General features: G+C 42.3%; 1 protein-coding gene across 22 annotated transcripts in view; it reads right to left on the bottom strand.

Moving 5' to 3' along the window:
• TNRC6B (trinucleotide repeat containing adaptor 6B) overlaps positions 1 to 17,909 on the bottom strand; it is a 109,849-nt gene that overhangs the window by 16,067 nt on the left and 75,873 nt on the right. For 13 of the 22 annotated variants that reach the window (XM_083462280.1, XM_083462281.1, XM_083462275.1 and 10 more), the window contains 11 exons: positions 16,904 to 17,052; positions 11,382 to 11,549; positions 8,904 to 9,029; positions 7,319 to 7,450; positions 6,606 to 6,719; positions 6,267 to 6,435; positions 5,766 to 5,903; positions 4,869 to 5,045; positions 3,591 to 3,737; positions 2,917 to 3,012; positions 2,383 to 2,604 (listed from right to left, as the gene is read on the bottom strand). In XM_083462280.1, the coding sequence (XP_083318406.1) occupies positions 2,383 to 2,604; positions 2,917 to 3,012; positions 3,591 to 3,737; positions 4,869 to 5,045; positions 5,766 to 5,903; positions 6,267 to 6,435; positions 6,606 to 6,719; positions 7,319 to 7,450; positions 8,904 to 9,029; positions 11,382 to 11,549; positions 16,904 to 17,052 (1,638 nt within the window). The remainder of the gene's footprint in view (positions 1 to 2,382; positions 2,605 to 2,916; positions 3,013 to 3,590; positions 3,738 to 4,868; positions 5,046 to 5,765; positions 5,904 to 6,266; positions 6,436 to 6,605; positions 6,720 to 7,318; positions 7,451 to 8,903; positions 9,030 to 11,381; positions 11,550 to 16,903; positions 17,053 to 17,909) is intronic. The other 9 variants (XM_083462263.1, XM_083462270.1, XM_083462266.1 and 6 more) reach the window with 1 other exon arrangement.

Below are 17,909 nucleotides of genomic sequence, written 5' to 3'. Positions count from 1 at the left end.
ATCAGGTGGAACTATAGCTGCTGAGGATCGAACCATGACAGGAATGCATAACTGAGAAGACAAGATGAGACGTTTTGCCTGGGAGTTGACTCCTGGCTGGAACACATACAGAAATCAACACTAAAGAGGACACATTCTCAGATGGGTGGATGACAGTTCTCAAGGCCATTGGCCCCAGAATCTAGGTTGAACTGCTGTGTCAGCAGCCACCCAAATAAGGCAGGAGTGGAGAACCTTTTTCAGTCAAAGGAGGACATTTCCTTCTCTGAAATCTTCCAAGGGCCACATGACAGTGGGGGTGAAGCCAGAGGCAAAAGTGGATGAAGCAACAAATGCAAATTTTTAGCTTTTGTACAGTGAGCTAGTTTCTACACACACTCACACAATTCTGTCTATCCTCCCTCCAGAAATTCAAGTGACATTAGCAGAGTTCAAGGACACATTGCAGCCTGGCAAAAACATTTGGGGTGTTAAGCACAACCAGTGAAGGTTACTGCCTGGGGAAAGTTCCAAGGGAAAGACAGAAAGGCCTGGAGTGCAGAATTCAACCCCTGGGGCTGAGGTGCCTCAATCCTGCAATAAGGTTTCAAGCTCAGCCAGAGGACAGGAGATTCATAAACTTCTACCAGAATCAAAAAGAGCACATGGGGTGATGTATTGGAAACTTTGCCACTTTGATACAGAAGCCCAATGCTGTGAACGCAAAGTGTAAAAGCAACTTGGTCTGAGTGGATGCAATAAGTAGGCAGTCATCTATCTATGGGAAGATCAAAATCCCTTACTGACAGAAGTGTGCAATGATGACAGTTCTAAATAGCTCTAAAACTTTGCAATCCTATAGAGAAGCTGCAGTCACTCAGAGCAAAGTGGGGCAAACAGCAAAGTTTTGGCTGAAAGGCTAAGCATCTTCCAAATCTGTGGATGTGGACCAAGCTCTGACATGAAAGATGCTTGCTTTCCCTTAAAAGAATTTGACAAGGGTTACCATCCTGCATGTCTTTGGACTTATGACACATCCTGAAGGTCCAGAAGTGGCCAAAGACCTCAGTCTTCTGGGGGATAGCGAAATGCTTAAAAAAATGCTAAATGCACAAGGTACTGAGTACCAGTTTATCTCTTTTCAGAGGATGATTTTAGTATTTTCCTCTAAAAGAAGGGACTGAAGTTTAGAAAAGAAAAACACATTTGGGTGTCATGGACTGGGAGGAACCAGCTGGGGAGCCTCCAAGACTCAGAGCCCAGGGATTGGTGGTGGGATGATGATGAGTGGTCAGAGGGAGCAGACAGGAAGGAGGTGTCAGAAGCTGAAGAGGAAACAGGGCTTAGTGAGCAAGAAAGAGTGGCAGAGAGCAGTCCAGAATCAGAGGCAGAAGTGAAGGCTGGAGAGGTTAACAGCCATGGTCAATGTAAAGGGCAATTCAGTTCCCATAGAGGACAGTGTAGTAAGCAAGCTATGGAAGACCTCCATAGCACAAGTGACCTATCGGTTCAAGGATACCGTCCCTGCCATCAACAACATGAGCAGAACTGAAGTGGAACAAAGTTGTGTAGCTTGTGCTGCTCTGGAGACTTTGACCTTGGCACTGAAGGCAAAGACAGCCTGCTCTAACAACATTCCCTGTGCCTGAAACAAGTGATTTTGTGTGTCTGCCTAGTGAAACATAGACAGCTGGAACCATATGCATTACAGGTCCCTCACCAAGTTAAGGAGGTAGTCTGCTGCCACAAACTGAACACCTCTTAAAAAGTGCCAGTTGCACCGCACCACAAGCACCCGCTTGAGAGTGAGGCATGCACTGTTGCAGAATTAGCACAAAGGTTATTTGTTGTTGTTTTTTAAAATCCACTGTAGAGAAAAAAAGGTGAAAAAGATGAAGTGAAGGAAAAGAAGGGCCTAGCTCATATGCTCTCTCAGGGGTAAGTGAAAGTTTCTCTTGCTGCAGTGATCAGAAAAAATGGGAGCCACACGGACCTTTTTTGAGTGTGCACACTTGGGGTTGGGGGGTTAGCTTTCCACCTAAACCCCTTCAAGAAAGTGCTAGATGCTACTTTGTGAGGATGAAGTCTGTGGATCTGCACAGACAACATGAAGAACTGTATCTTCTTGAGACCCCACCCACAAACTATTCAATACATGTTCCTTGTCAACTTTCAAGGACCTCTTCTGACAGGAAGGGTCTAGCTGTATTTCCCTCTGTTTCCTCAGCAGTTTCTGACAAACAGCCCATAGCCCTTTTAAGAGAGAGAAATAGAATATTCTCTTTTCTCTCACTGAGCAATTATAACATTCTCTCCCCTAAAGGTCTTATCATATCCAGACTAGTAATGCTGTGGAACTTGTTCATGGGCAAAGCAATAAGAATGCTAGGAAATTCTACTCACCAGAGGCAAGCCTTGAATCCTGTGCCCCCCACCCCCTGAGTGAGCGGGGTGCTGTGCTGCTCCAGGGAGAGGATGGTTTTGGATTACTCAGACCAGGAGGTGGGCGGGGTAGCCCTGTAGTGTTTCTTGAGGAAATATTGTTTCTCCACTTGTTGGAGAGATGAGGGGGATTGGGTCCTATGGGATCTGGGGACCATGTTGATTTGTAATCACTGAACTTTGCTACAACAGAGGAAAGGAAAAGGCAATAAATTAGTGAAAGTTAATACACATAACACAGATCATCATAATTTTAGTCTGTCGAAGTATATTTGCATGTGATCCAGGCTACATGCTTTTGCGACAATATAGTACACGGATCTGAAAAAACTTCACCAGGGAGTTATTTAATACGTAAAAAAAAGTTACACTGAGGAAAAAACCCAGGCAACTATCTATTGTACAAAGCATTGCTAAATATGCTTAAATAGCTCAATGTTTTCCATCTACAATATAAAATGTGAGATAGGTGCATTGAGAATGGAAACCAGATACCTGAAGTGCTATGAACATTTGTGAAGGAATTGTCAGAGGCACTGTAGGGCCAGGCACCAGGTGAAGGCAGCGAGGTGTTGAGGGAAGAATTAGACCCTATGGCATAATAAGGAAAGGTAAAGAAAAATATTATAGATTAATAAAGAATTTACGTGACAACTGACATTTCTAGCAATGACAATGAATGACAGAAACCTATTGCAGATCCATGTATTTAGTCTTAACATAAATTAAACCATAGTAACATCTGCATCATCAAACTTTAGAATAGAATACAGAGCAGAATACGGTTGTTTCTATTTGCCTACTGCCATTAATACACGACAGGGGCATTTCCACGGGGAAATTGCTAAGTGCAAACAGGGTTTTAATTCATTCTCTTGGTTCACCAATGCTTACCCTCCAGATAGATATTTTCCCATTTTCCCCTCTAGCTAAGTCTAAAACTGCGACTAAGACTGGCTGGGGGGGAAAGGGGCCTGGCAGAAGAGGTTATAAGGAAAAATAATTGGCTGTGTAGAGAGATTAACTACCCTCAATTTTACTGATTCTCCCCTGCAAATGTATCCCTGCCCCAACTTATAATCAGCAAACATGTATTTGCTGATCCAACTTGTTATTCCAGTTATAATAGTTGCAAGGTAAACAGAAATTGTATTATGTAATAAATAAACCTGTGGTGTTGTCCCGCAGAAGTTGGTGATCAGTATCTACAATGGGGGATGTGGCTGTACCCCCCAGCACACTTCCTGGGGTCACATAGGGATCAGATTCAGGGTCAATGTTTGGAATACCTTTCCATGGCACTCCTGGCTGAAACTCTGAAACATAACAATAATCATACAGTATTTCAAATGAAATATTCAAGACTTAAAGTTGTTAAATTCTTCCAACAAATATGAGGTGTCCAAGAATGTGTGGTGCCAAGTTTCTAGTTCTGCGGTCTTGGGAGATCAGTTTGAGAGCGCAGATAATGTTATTAGAGGAATCTAATTACAAATGTAAAGGCATACATTTGTTTCCTAGTTCCTTATTAGCTCTTCCATTCCTTCCTACCTTTTTAAAAATAGTAATTAAAATGTTATTCTACATTCTGATTGAAAAGCATACAAATTAATATTGCTACTATATGTGTGTATGTAGTCAATCAGTCACATTTTTATTGTCTGTAGCCAATTGCCATTACAATATAAATCACAAAAAATAAAGATGCCAATTCAAGAGTAGGCTTAAAACACACCTATTTTCAAAATTCAGGGTGGTGGTGGTGATGGTGATAATAATAATAATAATAATAATAATAATAATGGGAGAGAGACAATGCTTGGTGAAGTCTCAGAAATAAATAAACTGCCGTATAGTCGTACATTGTTTTGCAGCCGGGATCCATTCCAGACCCCCGGCTGCTAGCCAGAAAGGACACAGGGCAAAGCGCTGCGTCTGCGTATGGAGCGGTTTGCGCCTCTGCGCATGCGGCAAACCTGGAAGTAACCCATTCCGGTACTTCCAGGTTTGCCGCAGACGTTCGCCGGAATGGACACTAGACAAGGCGGACGTTCATAAGAGGTATTACTGTATAACATTCCCAGTGGTCAAGAGTAGGGCATTACTGTTCAGTGTAGCAACTTTATCCTAACCCTAAACCTTCCCAAGAAATAAATTACACAAAATAAAAAAGTGCTTAGTTCATGTCATTTATACAGACCAAAGAAGTTTGGTTTCTTTAAAATGGAGTTTACACCTCTGAAACAAGTTTTACACAACCTCATACAGGCAAATGGTCCAAAATCTGAAATGCATCTTACAAATCTTACAATGCATGTTTGCACAGCACCAGTCTGCTGTGCTTGGAAAGCCACTGACAGCGGTGACACATTGATAGCAGTAACAAATATTATTTTATAAGCTGGGATGTAACATTTATGAACAGTTTTCAAGGACACTGAAATTACCTGGAGGCCAACTGGCATTGCTGGATTTGCTTCCAATCTTACTTGTTGGTGGAGATTTGGCAGGTAACCAACTATCTCCAGCAGGACCTGTGTGGCTGCCCAGTGGGTCGCCAGGGATTATATCAAATTGGTTATAGGGCGATGCCCCTCGTACTTTTCCAGGGGGCACAATCGTCCCTGGAAAGAAGAGGAAAAATATTATTTTGACAAAAGGACATCATGGTAGCAGCTGAAACAGGGCTCAAACCTTAATATAAAAGCAGAATGGCAATTCATACCAGTTTCACTGTAACAATAAAGCCACTAGAGCAAGAGTCACCAACTTTTGAGGGCCAGTGGGCACGTTTGGAATTTTGTGAAAGTGTTGTGGATGGCAGTCACAAAATGACTGCTATGGAGGTGTGGCATAAGACAAAATGGCTGCCATGGAGGCATATAGGAGGACACACCAGTGCAAACAGGAACTGAGTGAACAGTCTCTCATGCATTGTGGAATTTGGAGGGGATATTTACCAAGACCTTTCATGGGTGCTACAGGAAATACTGAAGGGAAAACTGGTGCCCAAGGGCACCACACTGGCAACCCCTGCACTAGAGTAAGAGAGAAAATAGCATATATATAATGTAAGAAAAACAAGATACAAAATTAGAGGCCTTTTTTTAAAAAAAGGTTACCAAAACAAAAAACTCATTATGATTTGTTCAGATTTATATATTACCTTTCCAAAGGCATTTGCATTGCTAACAGTGGCTTAGAACAATTAAAATACAACAATCTCACAGCAAAACAACAATGCAGGAGAAGCTGCTGTCCTAGTGTTTCACTAGAGGCAAAAAGTGGCAATATAAATATACCCTGTAAAATCATTTTTGACAACGTAAGCTGGAATCTCTCACCATTTTTGTGCATATTGGCATCTTGGGAAGCTACAGATGGCAATCCATCCATCATAGAAGTCCATTGTTTAAAGCGAGATTCTGTTCCAGTTTCTTTCCCTCCTACCATGCCATAATCCATGCCACTCGAACCAAAACCTGTGAAAAACCAATGACAACTTGAGGGCCAAGGATTTCCCACCCCTCCTTTAAGCTAATTTTATAATTATGTTTTTAAACCATGCTCATCACTACAAGGCTGTCTTATGCTTTTGCACAAATACTTTTTGTAACATGATATCCTGCAATAAGCAAGGCTGTTTGAAAATAAAGCTAGTGAGTCAACATAACGCTGAAGTACACTCTGCAGAGAAGAACGGAAGCTAGAGTTCTATGTAGCAAGACTGATTCAGCAATTCAACTGACACAAACAACAAATCCAGTCTTTGCGTTTGGTACACAGATTCTTAGCGCTTAAGAAATCAAAGCAGATCACAGGGTTTAGCTATTTACAGTACTTACCTGAACTATATCCAGGAATTTGCCCTTTGGTTGGTATATCTGAGAGACTCACATTCAGACCACCAGGTACTATGCTGTCTAAATGTTTAGGCCCAACTGGATGGGATGGAGAATGTTTCATGCCAGGCTGCCTCTGTTGTGGCTGAAAGGCATTCACCATACGGGCAATCTGCAGTTAATGAAATAAAAAAGAATTTGTTTATCGTAGTACAAACAAGTGATTATATTTTGAACAGTGCATTAGTTTCAAGCAATAATAAAGCTTTAATAACATCTTCTTGGTATATTGCTAGGCTTTATTGTACACCTCATGCATACATTGCTGATTAAATATTGTACCTGCTGTTCTTGCTGCTGTCGTACTACTTGGGAAATCTTTCTTTGACTCTGTAACAGTTGTTGCTGTTGTTGTTGTTGCTGCTGCTGCTGTTGCTGGAGGATGAGTTGACAAGCCTGGAAGGCAAGTAGAGGAGGTAATGAAGGACTTTATTTATAGGCATTAACTGCTGGCAAATGAGCACTGTTCAGCAGATATGACTAGCACTGTAAGTTTTTTATAATAAAAGAAACTTACCATGAACGTTTTAGCCTATGGATGAGCGCAGTGCCTTCCCTTTTACATCTAATTAGAAATAGTGGGATGATCCACACCAAGCACTTAAAGGACATCTAATGCACATTTAATGCATATGACTCACCTGCCAAAAGAGTCCTGGGAACTGCAGTTTTCCCCTCACAGAGCTATGATCCCCAGCACCCTAAACAAATGACAGTTCCCAGGATACTTTGGGAAAGTCATGTGGTTTAAATGTATGGCGTGCCTCTGCCCAGTACTTCTAGTATGAAGCTTGATTTACTGTAAAGGTACAAGTCATTGCTAGAAAGTGTCCCCTCCCCACAACTGCATATGACTTATATGTGCCTTTTCAACAACTAAATATATATTTCCACAGATCTGAAGTACAACATTTTCCCAAAAAGATTAAAGCTGCAAAAACAGTCACAGGGGTATGCAAAATTCAGTCAGCTACTGTAGTAGGATAGTTACTTACAAGCTGAAATTGGGGGATCTGCGGAAGTTGGCTCAACATAGCAATCTGTTGAGGAGAAAGCTGGGGATTCATGTTGAAAAGACCTGGGTTCAGACCACTGTTAGGAAATTGCTTGAGCATGGAGGCAGAAACCTTAATAAAAAGTGCAAAGGCATACACAAGTCAAACCAGAAACTGACAGAACAACAAAGACATTTGTAGCAGGTCTGTGTGCAAAAGCAAGATGTCTCTGTTGAAAACAGAAAGTGTGTGATCTTAATCATAATGAAATTGAACATCAACAAAGAATGCAACAAAGGAAAAGTGAACATAAAGAATATGGTACAAACACATATAGCAATATGTGAGTACAGAAAGGAATCAATTACTTGAGTTGGCTAGCTTTTGTTTGGCTGAAATTTTGAACAATGCACAAACATTTTGTACATTTAAAGAAAAGAGCTTGAACATATGGAACATGATTCTGGAGTTAACATATTCTATTTCAGTTTGTGGCAGGGCCCTGGTGGATGAGTAGCTTTAACAGTATATCATACAGAAATGTGTGCATGTATATGTACACACACACCCACACCATTTGAAATGGGGTGCAAGGAGAAGAGACTGCAATGCACAAAGGAGGAGGAGGAGGAAGGAGCAACTTGTTCCTCTGAGGAAGATGAGCTTTTTCTGAATGTGCAACAACATGATATAGAGCTCTGACAGAGTGAGGTTCTTGCTAGCCCCTCTTCTCCTCAGCTACATCCTTTTTACACTTTAGGATGAACTAAGGAGTGGGGGCACCATTGGTTCAGTATACATAATGTTAAAACACAGTTGATGTTTACCTATGGATTTAACATGAATTAGCAGCATCAGAAATAACAAAATGCATGTTTTGGCTTGTTGTTATGCAGACTTGGGCTCATGGTTTGTTTTCTTCAAGGGAACTATAAGTGGTACCCCAAAACCAAATCTTGGCTACCAATCATAGTTTGTTGCTCCCAACATGAAGCAGGAGAGGAGCTAAGCAGAGACCTTTGAGAAGCATGCACCAGCACACTGCTTGTTTGTGTAAAGCCATAATTAAACAAAGCTCACCTACCCTCCTATTAGAAAACTTTCTAAGATAGCAATCCACACCCAACTAGGCTCTCCCTTACTTAGGTTCAAAGTCACACATCCCCTCTACAAGGACTTCTCCCTCTCATCAAAGAGCACCCATCAATCTCATGCCCCCACTGCACTCTCATAAAGACCAATTAAAACAAACTGGAAGTGGGTGGCACTTTCACTCTTGTATGGCACATCTGGATTCCCTTGTCACAAGTTTCAAACTGAAACCAAATACTTCTAACATCAAAAAGTCAACAGCAGAAAACAACGAATGCAGATGAAGAAAAAGCTTATGCTATTAGAAAGATGACTGCAAAAAGACACTGTACCTGCTCTTTAGCTCCTGATGAGCCATACAAAATATGTAGCTTTGGGAAACGGACTAAAGCCTCTTCCCTCCACCAGATGTCCTCAAATCCAACTCCATATGTGGAACAACAGAAGAGACTATAACAAACCATCTACAAAGAAAATTTTAAAAATTGTTTACCTGGGGAGAAAGAAACTGGGGAGGCACTTGTGCCCGGATATTAGGTGAAGGGTTTAGCGGTTGCACTGGTGGGTGCATTCCTCTCGATTGTGCTGTGCTGTTTCCAAACAGACCTTGATTGCCACCCTAAAAATGAATGAATGAAAGAAAGTCAAATCAGGTTGTTGAGTATAGTTGTTTATATATGTTAGCTGGAGCCTGGGGTTAATATAACTATGAGAATTTGTAACATGCCAATGATAGTCATCCTTATTTCATCTTGAGTCATTTGCCTGGCATTTTTTTCAAACACATTCCCTTCTAAGAGGTTTGATTGTATGCCATACACATTTTAAAGAGGAGAAAAGAAGGTGCAGAGAAAAGATAAGCAATGTTTATATTTAAAGGGATTTGTCTTTTGTGTTCGAATACTGTAGATAGCAGTACAGTGGTGCCTCGCAAGACGAAATTAATTCGTTCCGCAAGTCTCTTCGTCTTGCGAGTTTTTCGTCTTGCGATGCACGGTTTCCCATAGGAATGCATTGAAAATCAATTAATGCGTTCCTAGGGAAACCGCCTTCAGACCAGGTCCGGGGACAGTCTGTCCCCGGACCTCTTCTGAAGGCTGGGGGGGGGGGCAAGGGCTTTTCTTCCCACCCCCAGCATTTTAAAAAACCCCGGGACAGCGGAGGACTTCTCCGCTGTCCGGGCGATCTTAAAATGCTGGCGGGTGGCATTTTAAAATCGCCCCGGGACAGCGGAGGACTTCTCCGCTGTCCGGGGCGATTTAAAAGCCCCTGGGAAGGCAGGCAGGGGGGACAAAGACTTTTGCCCCCCGCCAGCCTTCAGAAGAGGTCCTGGACCTCTTCTGAAGGCGGGCGGGGGGCGAAAGTCTTTGCTCCCCCCCGCCTGCCTTCAAAAGCCCTCCGGGACAGGCAGGCAGGGGGGAGCAAAGACTTTCGCCCCCCCCCCGGCCGCCTTCAGAAGAGGTCCAGGACCTCTTCTGAAGGCGGGTGGGGGGCGAAAGTCTTTGCTCCCCCCCGCCTGCCTTCAAAAGCCCTCCGGGACAGCGGAGAAACGCGCTGTGTTTCTCCGCTCTCCCGGGAAGGCAGGCAGGGGGGAACAAAGACTTTCGCCCCCCGCCCGCCTTCAGAAGGTGTTCCCTCCCCACCGCCCGGCTTCGGAACGATGCTCCGAAGCCGGGCGGCGGGGGCAGGTGTTCCCTCCCCGCCGCCCGGCTTCGGAGTATCGTTCCGAAGCCCGGCGACGGCGGGAGGAGGTGTTCCCGCCCCACCGCCCGGCTTCGGAGGAGGTCCGAGGACAGTGGGGAAGACGCGCTGCGCTTCCCCGCTGTCCCGGAGATTTCCCTATGGGCTGTCGTCTTGCGAAGCAAGCCCATAGGAAAATTTGTCTTGCGAAGCGCCTCCAAAACGGAAAACCCTTTCGTCTAGCGGGTTTTCCGTCTTGCGAGGCGTTCGTCTTGCGAGGTACCACTGTATTTATTACTTATTACATATAGCAGAAGAAAATATTAAGAACTACCTAATATGATGGACTTCATTGTTTTTAGCTGCTTCTTTATTTAATATGGAAAGTTACTCAAAGGTCTTAAGCAGTCCTCAAACTGCCTTTAATCATACACAGTAAAGCAATTCCAATATTCTAAGAGAGAACGCGCCACTGCTTACACAGTCAAAACTGTGGTATCACAGAGAGGTATCAGCAGACTCAGGGGAAGGGAAACCCCAAAACAGTCCAATGGGATCTGAGCATGCTCAGAGGCCGTGTAATGCAGACTGTTTGGAGGTGTGGGGAATCGACTCTAAAACAGGCGTGGGGTGGACTGGTGTCTGGAATTCAGAACAGGGAACACAGCACACTGCAACATTTTGTGCCAGGTGTCTCTTGCATATTCAATTTGAAAACAAATTCCAGTAGAAGTGACCTAGTCCCTTTGCAGGGATACATTCACAATACATATTAACCTTAGAAAAACATTTGTAGATGTGGTTATAGCTTGTGTTGTTATTCCTAGAGATTTCCAAACGGATAGACTTGTTAGTCTCTTCTTCGGTTTCAAAACTGCTCTAGGGTAAGTTAAGAGCAAACACACATACAAATTTAAACAGAGTAACTACTGCATAAATGTAGTATGAAGTTTTAGTGCCAAATTTGTTTTTTAGAACAAGGGGGGAAAGTGTTTATTCTTGCACTGGGTTCCAAAATGTTTATTCCCCGACTTTTAATTACTTTCTTTGAGAAAGTAAACTCACAGACTGTTGTGAGGTATTAGTAAGGGATCAAAGTAACAGACATAAGCAACATATTGAATGTCTGGAAGGAAACAATAAAGACTGGTGGGTTCCTGAATTTGAGATTTATCTTACTACATTTTCCATGAAAAAAACATTTAAAAAATGGGTGCAAAAACCAAGCTGACAAGGATTAACTATAGGATGCAGCCAAGAAGTAATATAACCAAGAATGTGACCTCCTTACTTGTCTAGCAGCGAAGTTTTGGGGGTTGAGCCCTGATCCGATTGCCCCAAGGCAGATGGGTAGTGTGGAACCAGAGGGAGAAAGCTTGTAGTTGGGAGAAGGGGAGAAGGGAGAGCAGGGAGCCTCATCCCCAAGGCACCCATCTTGATTGGAGAAAGGCAAAGTCAGCTGAAGAAATAAGTAGCCAATCAGCAGGAGTTGGTTAGTGAAGCAACAGAATGCAAGAAGAGAGAGAGAGTGACCATGAATGACCAAGATTATGCAAAATTAGTATGATTTTAACCATTAAAAGGATATGTTCCAACAAAGTACACTACTTACTTTGGAAATATGGACTAAAAGGAGACAAGTCAGAACAATCAATTCAATACTTAAAAACCTTTACCCATAGCTAATGCTGCCCTGCTTGTAGAAGTGATAATCTTCAATAAAAGAGATGCAATATTTATATTTGCTGACAAAATTTTATTTCTTTTCAGGAGATCTACAACTGAGTAACACCTAGAGCAGATGAGGCAAGCAGAAGAATTCAGGCAGGTGAAGAATAAAGAAATCTCATCAGAATAATATCTCGGTTCTTGGGCAATTTAAAGATCTTCCATCCAGTACATTATTATAAGCACTACTCGACTGACACTAGTATGTCCATCTTTCTTACAAAGCAAGAGAATGAACATCCTCGCATGGAGTATTTTGTTACCAAAAGCTCTTTAGAACCAAACACAAAAAATAAACACTGACTGATTCATTTTCTCAGGTTAACGTCCTTATCTGTCTCTGGTGCACAGTGTCAGCCAGCAAGGTCAGTGTAGAATGCTGAAATTCCTCACTCCCTGATCAGAAGAGAAAGACTGACAGCCCAGGAAGATAGAGGCAGTTTTGGTGAAGCGCTGTCGTTTTCAGCTTGAGGTTGACACTGGCTACTCTGGACAATACAATTCGCTACTGCCTATGTGAGAATCAAGCCATATTTAAGACAGCTTAGGGCTAACTTAGCTTCTGTTTCATGGAAGTGCTATTTATGTAAATGCAAAAATATGAAATAGCCATCAAAGTCCCCTCTTTGAGACCTAACTCTGGGGGTCCCCTGAATGCTCCTCATTTCTAGAAATTATATTTCTGAGATATTCTGCTTCAGCTACCTCTATAATAGCCATTGGCTTTGTCATTCTCCAAAAAACAAATAATACAGAAACTTAGTGGTGACAAACAGGGCTTCTGAATTTGGCTGTGTTCTTTACAAGCACGGCTAGGTACAGAAAAAACCCCCACTATTTCAACAGCCATAGACCAGGCCAAACAGCAGACAAAAACCAAGAAAAGTAGTCTACAAGGGTGCTCAAAGTTTTTAAAGTTGTATACCTAATGCAATACTTGAACACTGAAATTCTTGCCTGCTCACACTAGAAGACTTTAGGGATGACTCTGAGCAAATTTATTTTGTGTAAGATTGTATAGGGATAGAATTTTGAAGGGTCCTTCAGCATTAATAACCTGATACACTTGGTTCTATGGCAACTGCAATTTTGGTTGGAATCCTATCAAAAGGAAATGGATCAGGTACCTTCTTTCTGTGGGTAAATTCCTAGCTTTAGGTGATGTCAAAGAAACAGAGGTCTGAGATCTTCTCTTCTTTTAAGTAATTAAACAGAGGACATTATCGTTTTGTTATGTCAGGACCAAACCTACCAGAAGCCAGAAAAGAACAACACTAGGTACCATCTCAACTTGAGGATCTGGCACTGGTAAAAAGTGTATTACAATGCTGGGTTTATTATTTCTTGTAGTGTTAAGAAATGACCCAATTTGAAATCACTCCCATAAGTGATTAAGTGTTAAGTAAATGAGATACATCTTCTGGCATTAAAAAGCAGAGCAGATACCTTGGGTGGAGGGGGTCCATTGCAAATGGTTACAAAAATAACCAAGTTCTGAAATAATTTGATGGCTCTGAAGTTTCTTACTTGTGTTGACTAGAAGTATGTTTCTTGATTCCAAATGACACATGTCTTAGTTCAGAGGAATTGGAAGCAGGACTTTTTTAAAGTTTAACTCTGTCCCAGTATGAGATGGCTCAGTTTGTAGAGTGTGAGACTCTTATAGGGTCATGGGTTCAGCCCCAAGTTGGGCAAAATATTCCTGCATTGCAGGAGGCTGGATTAGATGACCCTTGTGGTCCCTTCCAACTCTACAATTCTATGATTCTAATGAATCTTTAGGGGAATATATTGACCAGCAGTCCAGGTTCCAAATAAATCCATACTGTGTTTTTTCTAACCCACTGTACACTGAGGGTATGGTTGTAGCAATGAGTGTCTGATCCTCAAATCTGTCACCAAAATGAAGCTGAAATTTGGATGGAACTTCTTTGAGAATATGTTTCTCCTCTAATTCAGTAAGTTCAGGGTCCCAGGAAATAGGCGTATACTGCATTGTGAATTCCAACAGGGTAAAAACAGACAAAGGAACCATAGTTGAGGTCATGGCCTAGACCTGGAACAGCAGTCAGAATTCTGACAGAGATAAAAGGTACCAGCCAGGTTGAGCAAACTAGTGGCACAGGAAATGAGCTGAAATCTCAATGGCAAGCCTGAATCTGACAGCCAGGAAACTCTGGAATACAAGGTCCTTGAGCTGGAAATGGAAAGAGCAGCCCCAAGCTGCAGTCCCCAGAGGAACCAGGGCCTGACTCATTCTCCTTAGTCCAGAGGTTTTCAACCTTTTTGAGTCTACAGCTCCCTTGACCAACTACATTCTTTCTGCGTCACCCCTATAGGGCTCAGGAACGCAGTTATGTCACCCCTTGCCTGAAGAGCTGGCAGCCTCTCACCCTTTTTCAAACACCCTCCTTTGTGGAGTGTTCTCTTAGCTTCCTCTGCTCTCCATTCTTCTTGGGAATCCTCCAGGTAGCCGCAGCCACCCCTGGTCTGTGAGGCACTTCAGCTCCTGGTAACCAGCACCCCCTGGCCAACCCAGCGGCACCATTTGCCTGGGATGCTTGTAGCCAGGGCTGCTGCAACAAACAGCTGTGCAAGCCTTTGGGAGGCAGAGATGCAAGAGGGCTTCAGAGGGAGGGAGGGAGGGAGGGAGGGAAGGAAGGAAAGAGGGACAGAAGCCTGTGTTGCCCGTGGCACCCCTGACCATCATTTGAGGCATCCCAGGGTGCCACGGCGCACTGTTTGAAAACCAGTCTTTCAGACCAACACAAGCAGAACATCTGATGGGAGCATATGGAGGGGTGATGGGGTGCTTCGCTCAAGGGCTGCCTCTATAAGGCTCTCCAGTCCTCTGCCAAGTAGGTAGTGCATGGGAGGGGTAATCAGGGCCAGGATATATATGTGAGGGCTTGGTTAAAACTGAGACTCCATGAGAACAAGCGATCAGCTCTCAGTGACTTGAGCAGGATCCTGACAACTCTGCATCTTATTGCTGTTATTGTTGATCTACATGTATGCTTAATGCCTGCCTTGTAGTGCCTTTTACCTCCCAATGTTTATGCTCTTAGATCTTGATCACAGGTTGGGACTCTACCTGACCTGCTGTCTCCATCATCTTCAGATTACTGATTTATGTGTCCTGTGGAATCTGCTTCCTCATAACATGAACTATAGAAGATAAGACTGCCTTCAAAAAATGGAGGTCTTACCCAAAAGTAGAGAACAAAAAGGAACACAAACTTTGGCAAACAGACAGTAAAGAGATGGTAAAAAAGAATTTGAGGAGCACAATGTTAAAAGTACAAAGACAAACAACAATAAGTTCTTTAAATACATTAGTAGCAGGAGATCATCTAAAGAGATGGTTGGCCCCCTGGATGACAAGAGAGTCAAATGTGTGCAAAAGCAGGATGAGAATATTGTGGCAAAGTTAAATGAATTATTTGCATCTGTCTTCACAATGCAAGATACAGGACAGAGTCCAGTGCTGCAACTAACTTTTGCAGGAGGAAAGTCTGAGGAACTTAGGCAGATAGTGGTGATGAGAGATGAAATTGTAGGCCTAATAGACAAAATAAAAACTGACAAATCACTGGGTCCACATGGCATCCACCTGAGAGTTCTCAAATAACTCAAATGGGAAATTGCAGATCTTCTAACAAAAATATGTAACTTATTCCTCAGATAAGTTTTCATACCAGAGGACTGGAAAGTAACTAATTTAACACCAATCCTGGAAATTACAGGCCAGTTATCTTAACTATGTCCCAGAAAAACTGGTGGAAAGAATTGTTAAACATAAAATAATCAAGAATATGGAATAATAAGTCTTGTTGAAGTTGAATAAGCATAGTTTCTGGAACGCCAAGTCCTTTCTCACAAAACTATTAGAATTTTTTGAGCATGTCAACAAACATATAGACAGAGGTGATCCAGCTGACCGTGAACTTGGACTTTCAATTTCACCCCGAAAAGGTACCTCATCTAAGACTCCTAAGCTTAGCAGTCATGGAATAAGAGAGGTCCTCATTTGGATCAGGAATTGTTTAAGTAGCAGGAAGCAGAATGGGAATAAATGGACAGTTCTTCAAATTAAGAAATGCAGGAAGTGGATCAGTATTGGGACCTGTGCTTTTTGCCCTGTTCATAAATGATCTAGAGTTAGGGGTAATCAATGGTGTGGCCACATTGGCAGAAGATACTAAATTGTTCAGGGTCATTAAAAAGACAAAAAGGACCTCTACGAGCTGAGTGAACGGATTGTAAAAAAAGCAAATGCAATTCTGTGTTAACAAGTATAAAGTGATGCATGTTGGGTGAAAACCTTAATTTCACATACACACCCTTGGGGTCTGAAATGGGAATGACTGGCTAGGAATGAGACCTTAGGATCATAGTGGATAGCAGGATGAAGAGGTTGACTCAGTGTTTGGCAGCTTAGGTTCAGGCTATCTGAAAGACCATATTCCCTCATATGAACTTGATGGGGCTCGCCATTAAGATTTCAGCCCCGTGTCACCCTCACAAGCATGCTTTGTGGGAATGAAGGAAAGGGCCTTCTCAGTCGCTTATCCCAGACTCCTGAGCTCCCTTCCTAGAGAAGTGAGGCTGACTTCCCCCTTGCTGTCCTTCTGCTGGCAGGTGAAGACAGTTCTATTTCAACAGGCCTTTGGGAACCAACTATTTTTTGAGGAAAGGGCTCTTGCGTGTATTAAAAGTATTGTCTCATCATGGTTGTACTTTTTAATTTGGCACTCAAGTCTTAGCAAAACCATCCAGTAACTTTTAGGGGCAAATGTTGGAAATGTACGATACATTCAGAATAAAAAAATAATGTTTTTTTCATACAAACACATGAGTGAGGAATCTCCTGAAGTGGTTTTCCAGAACAGTAATAATTACTCCAAAGATTACCCATGTGTTCAGTTCACCCCATTTCTTCTCATTTGCCCCAAACAAGCATTTTTTTCTCCTCAAAGTCTCATAATAAAACAATGTCTTTAAGTTGCAATGCTGAAATCTGATGGGATGTTAAAATTGCATCTGGAATAAGCGGCAGATTTTTACAAGCAAAATGTGTCTCACCTTTTCAAAGTAAGGCCCACTATCTGGGGCTCCCATGTCTTTGGAATTAGGAGGACGAAAACCTGGCCGACTTTTTCTCATAATGTCATTAAAATCCCCGAGATTCATCCCTCGTTTATCCACATCAAATTTCTTATCTTGGAGACCACCTGAAAGGAAAAAGTGGAAAGTGGAAGCATTCATACGAGTGGCTGTTACAAGTTTGAAGCAATACTTCATAAATTACTAAATGAAGTATTTTCCACTTATACTCATATACTACAATAAATACAAAAATTCCTTAGCAGCCTTATTATAAATGTATTAAATACATTTTAGCCTACCCTTCATCATATGATCTAATGTTCAGCTATAAGAATTCCTATAAAATCAAAGGAGCAGGTAAGCACAGATTATGTCTTTGCAAAGACCCAGGCAAACAAGTAGGCCTTTACCTGCTGCTGAAACACCAGACATATTGGTGCCAGTTATACTTCCAAGGCAATGGCATTCCATAACCGGGGGCGGGGGGGGGGGGCCGGGCCCAAAGAATATACTTGTCCTGATGGTGGGATGTGCAGGGAGGAACTAGTTCCTAGATAAAGGGACAATGATTACTGTATTTACTCGAATCTAATGCTCACTTTTTTTGGCCAAATTACGTTGCAATAATTAAGGTGCACATTAGATTTGATGGAACATTTACATTTGCCAGAAAATCCTTTTTTTGGTTTCAAGGTTTTGAAAATTGAGGTGCACATTAGATTCAATGGCTATTAGAATCAAGTAAATACGGCATTTCAGATATTTGGGTCTCAAGTCATTTAGGGCTTTGTAGGTGAATAATGGTACCTTAAATTCCACCTGGAAGCATACAGGCAGCCAATGCAGATCTTTCAGAATCAGAGTTTATGTGATATGAGCTAACATTCTGACAGAATGTATTCTGCATTACTGTCACTTCCAGACCATCTTCAAAGGTGTGCCCATGTACAGCGTATTAGAATCTAAATGGAATATTACTAGG

Source organism: Podarcis liolepis (genome assembly GCF_965112155.1).
Source record: "Podarcis liolepis genome assembly, chromosome: 10".
NCBI lineage: Eukaryota > Metazoa > Chordata > Lepidosauria > Squamata > Lacertidae > Podarcis > Podarcis liolepis.
This window is presented reverse-complemented; position numbering and strand designations above follow the sequence as displayed.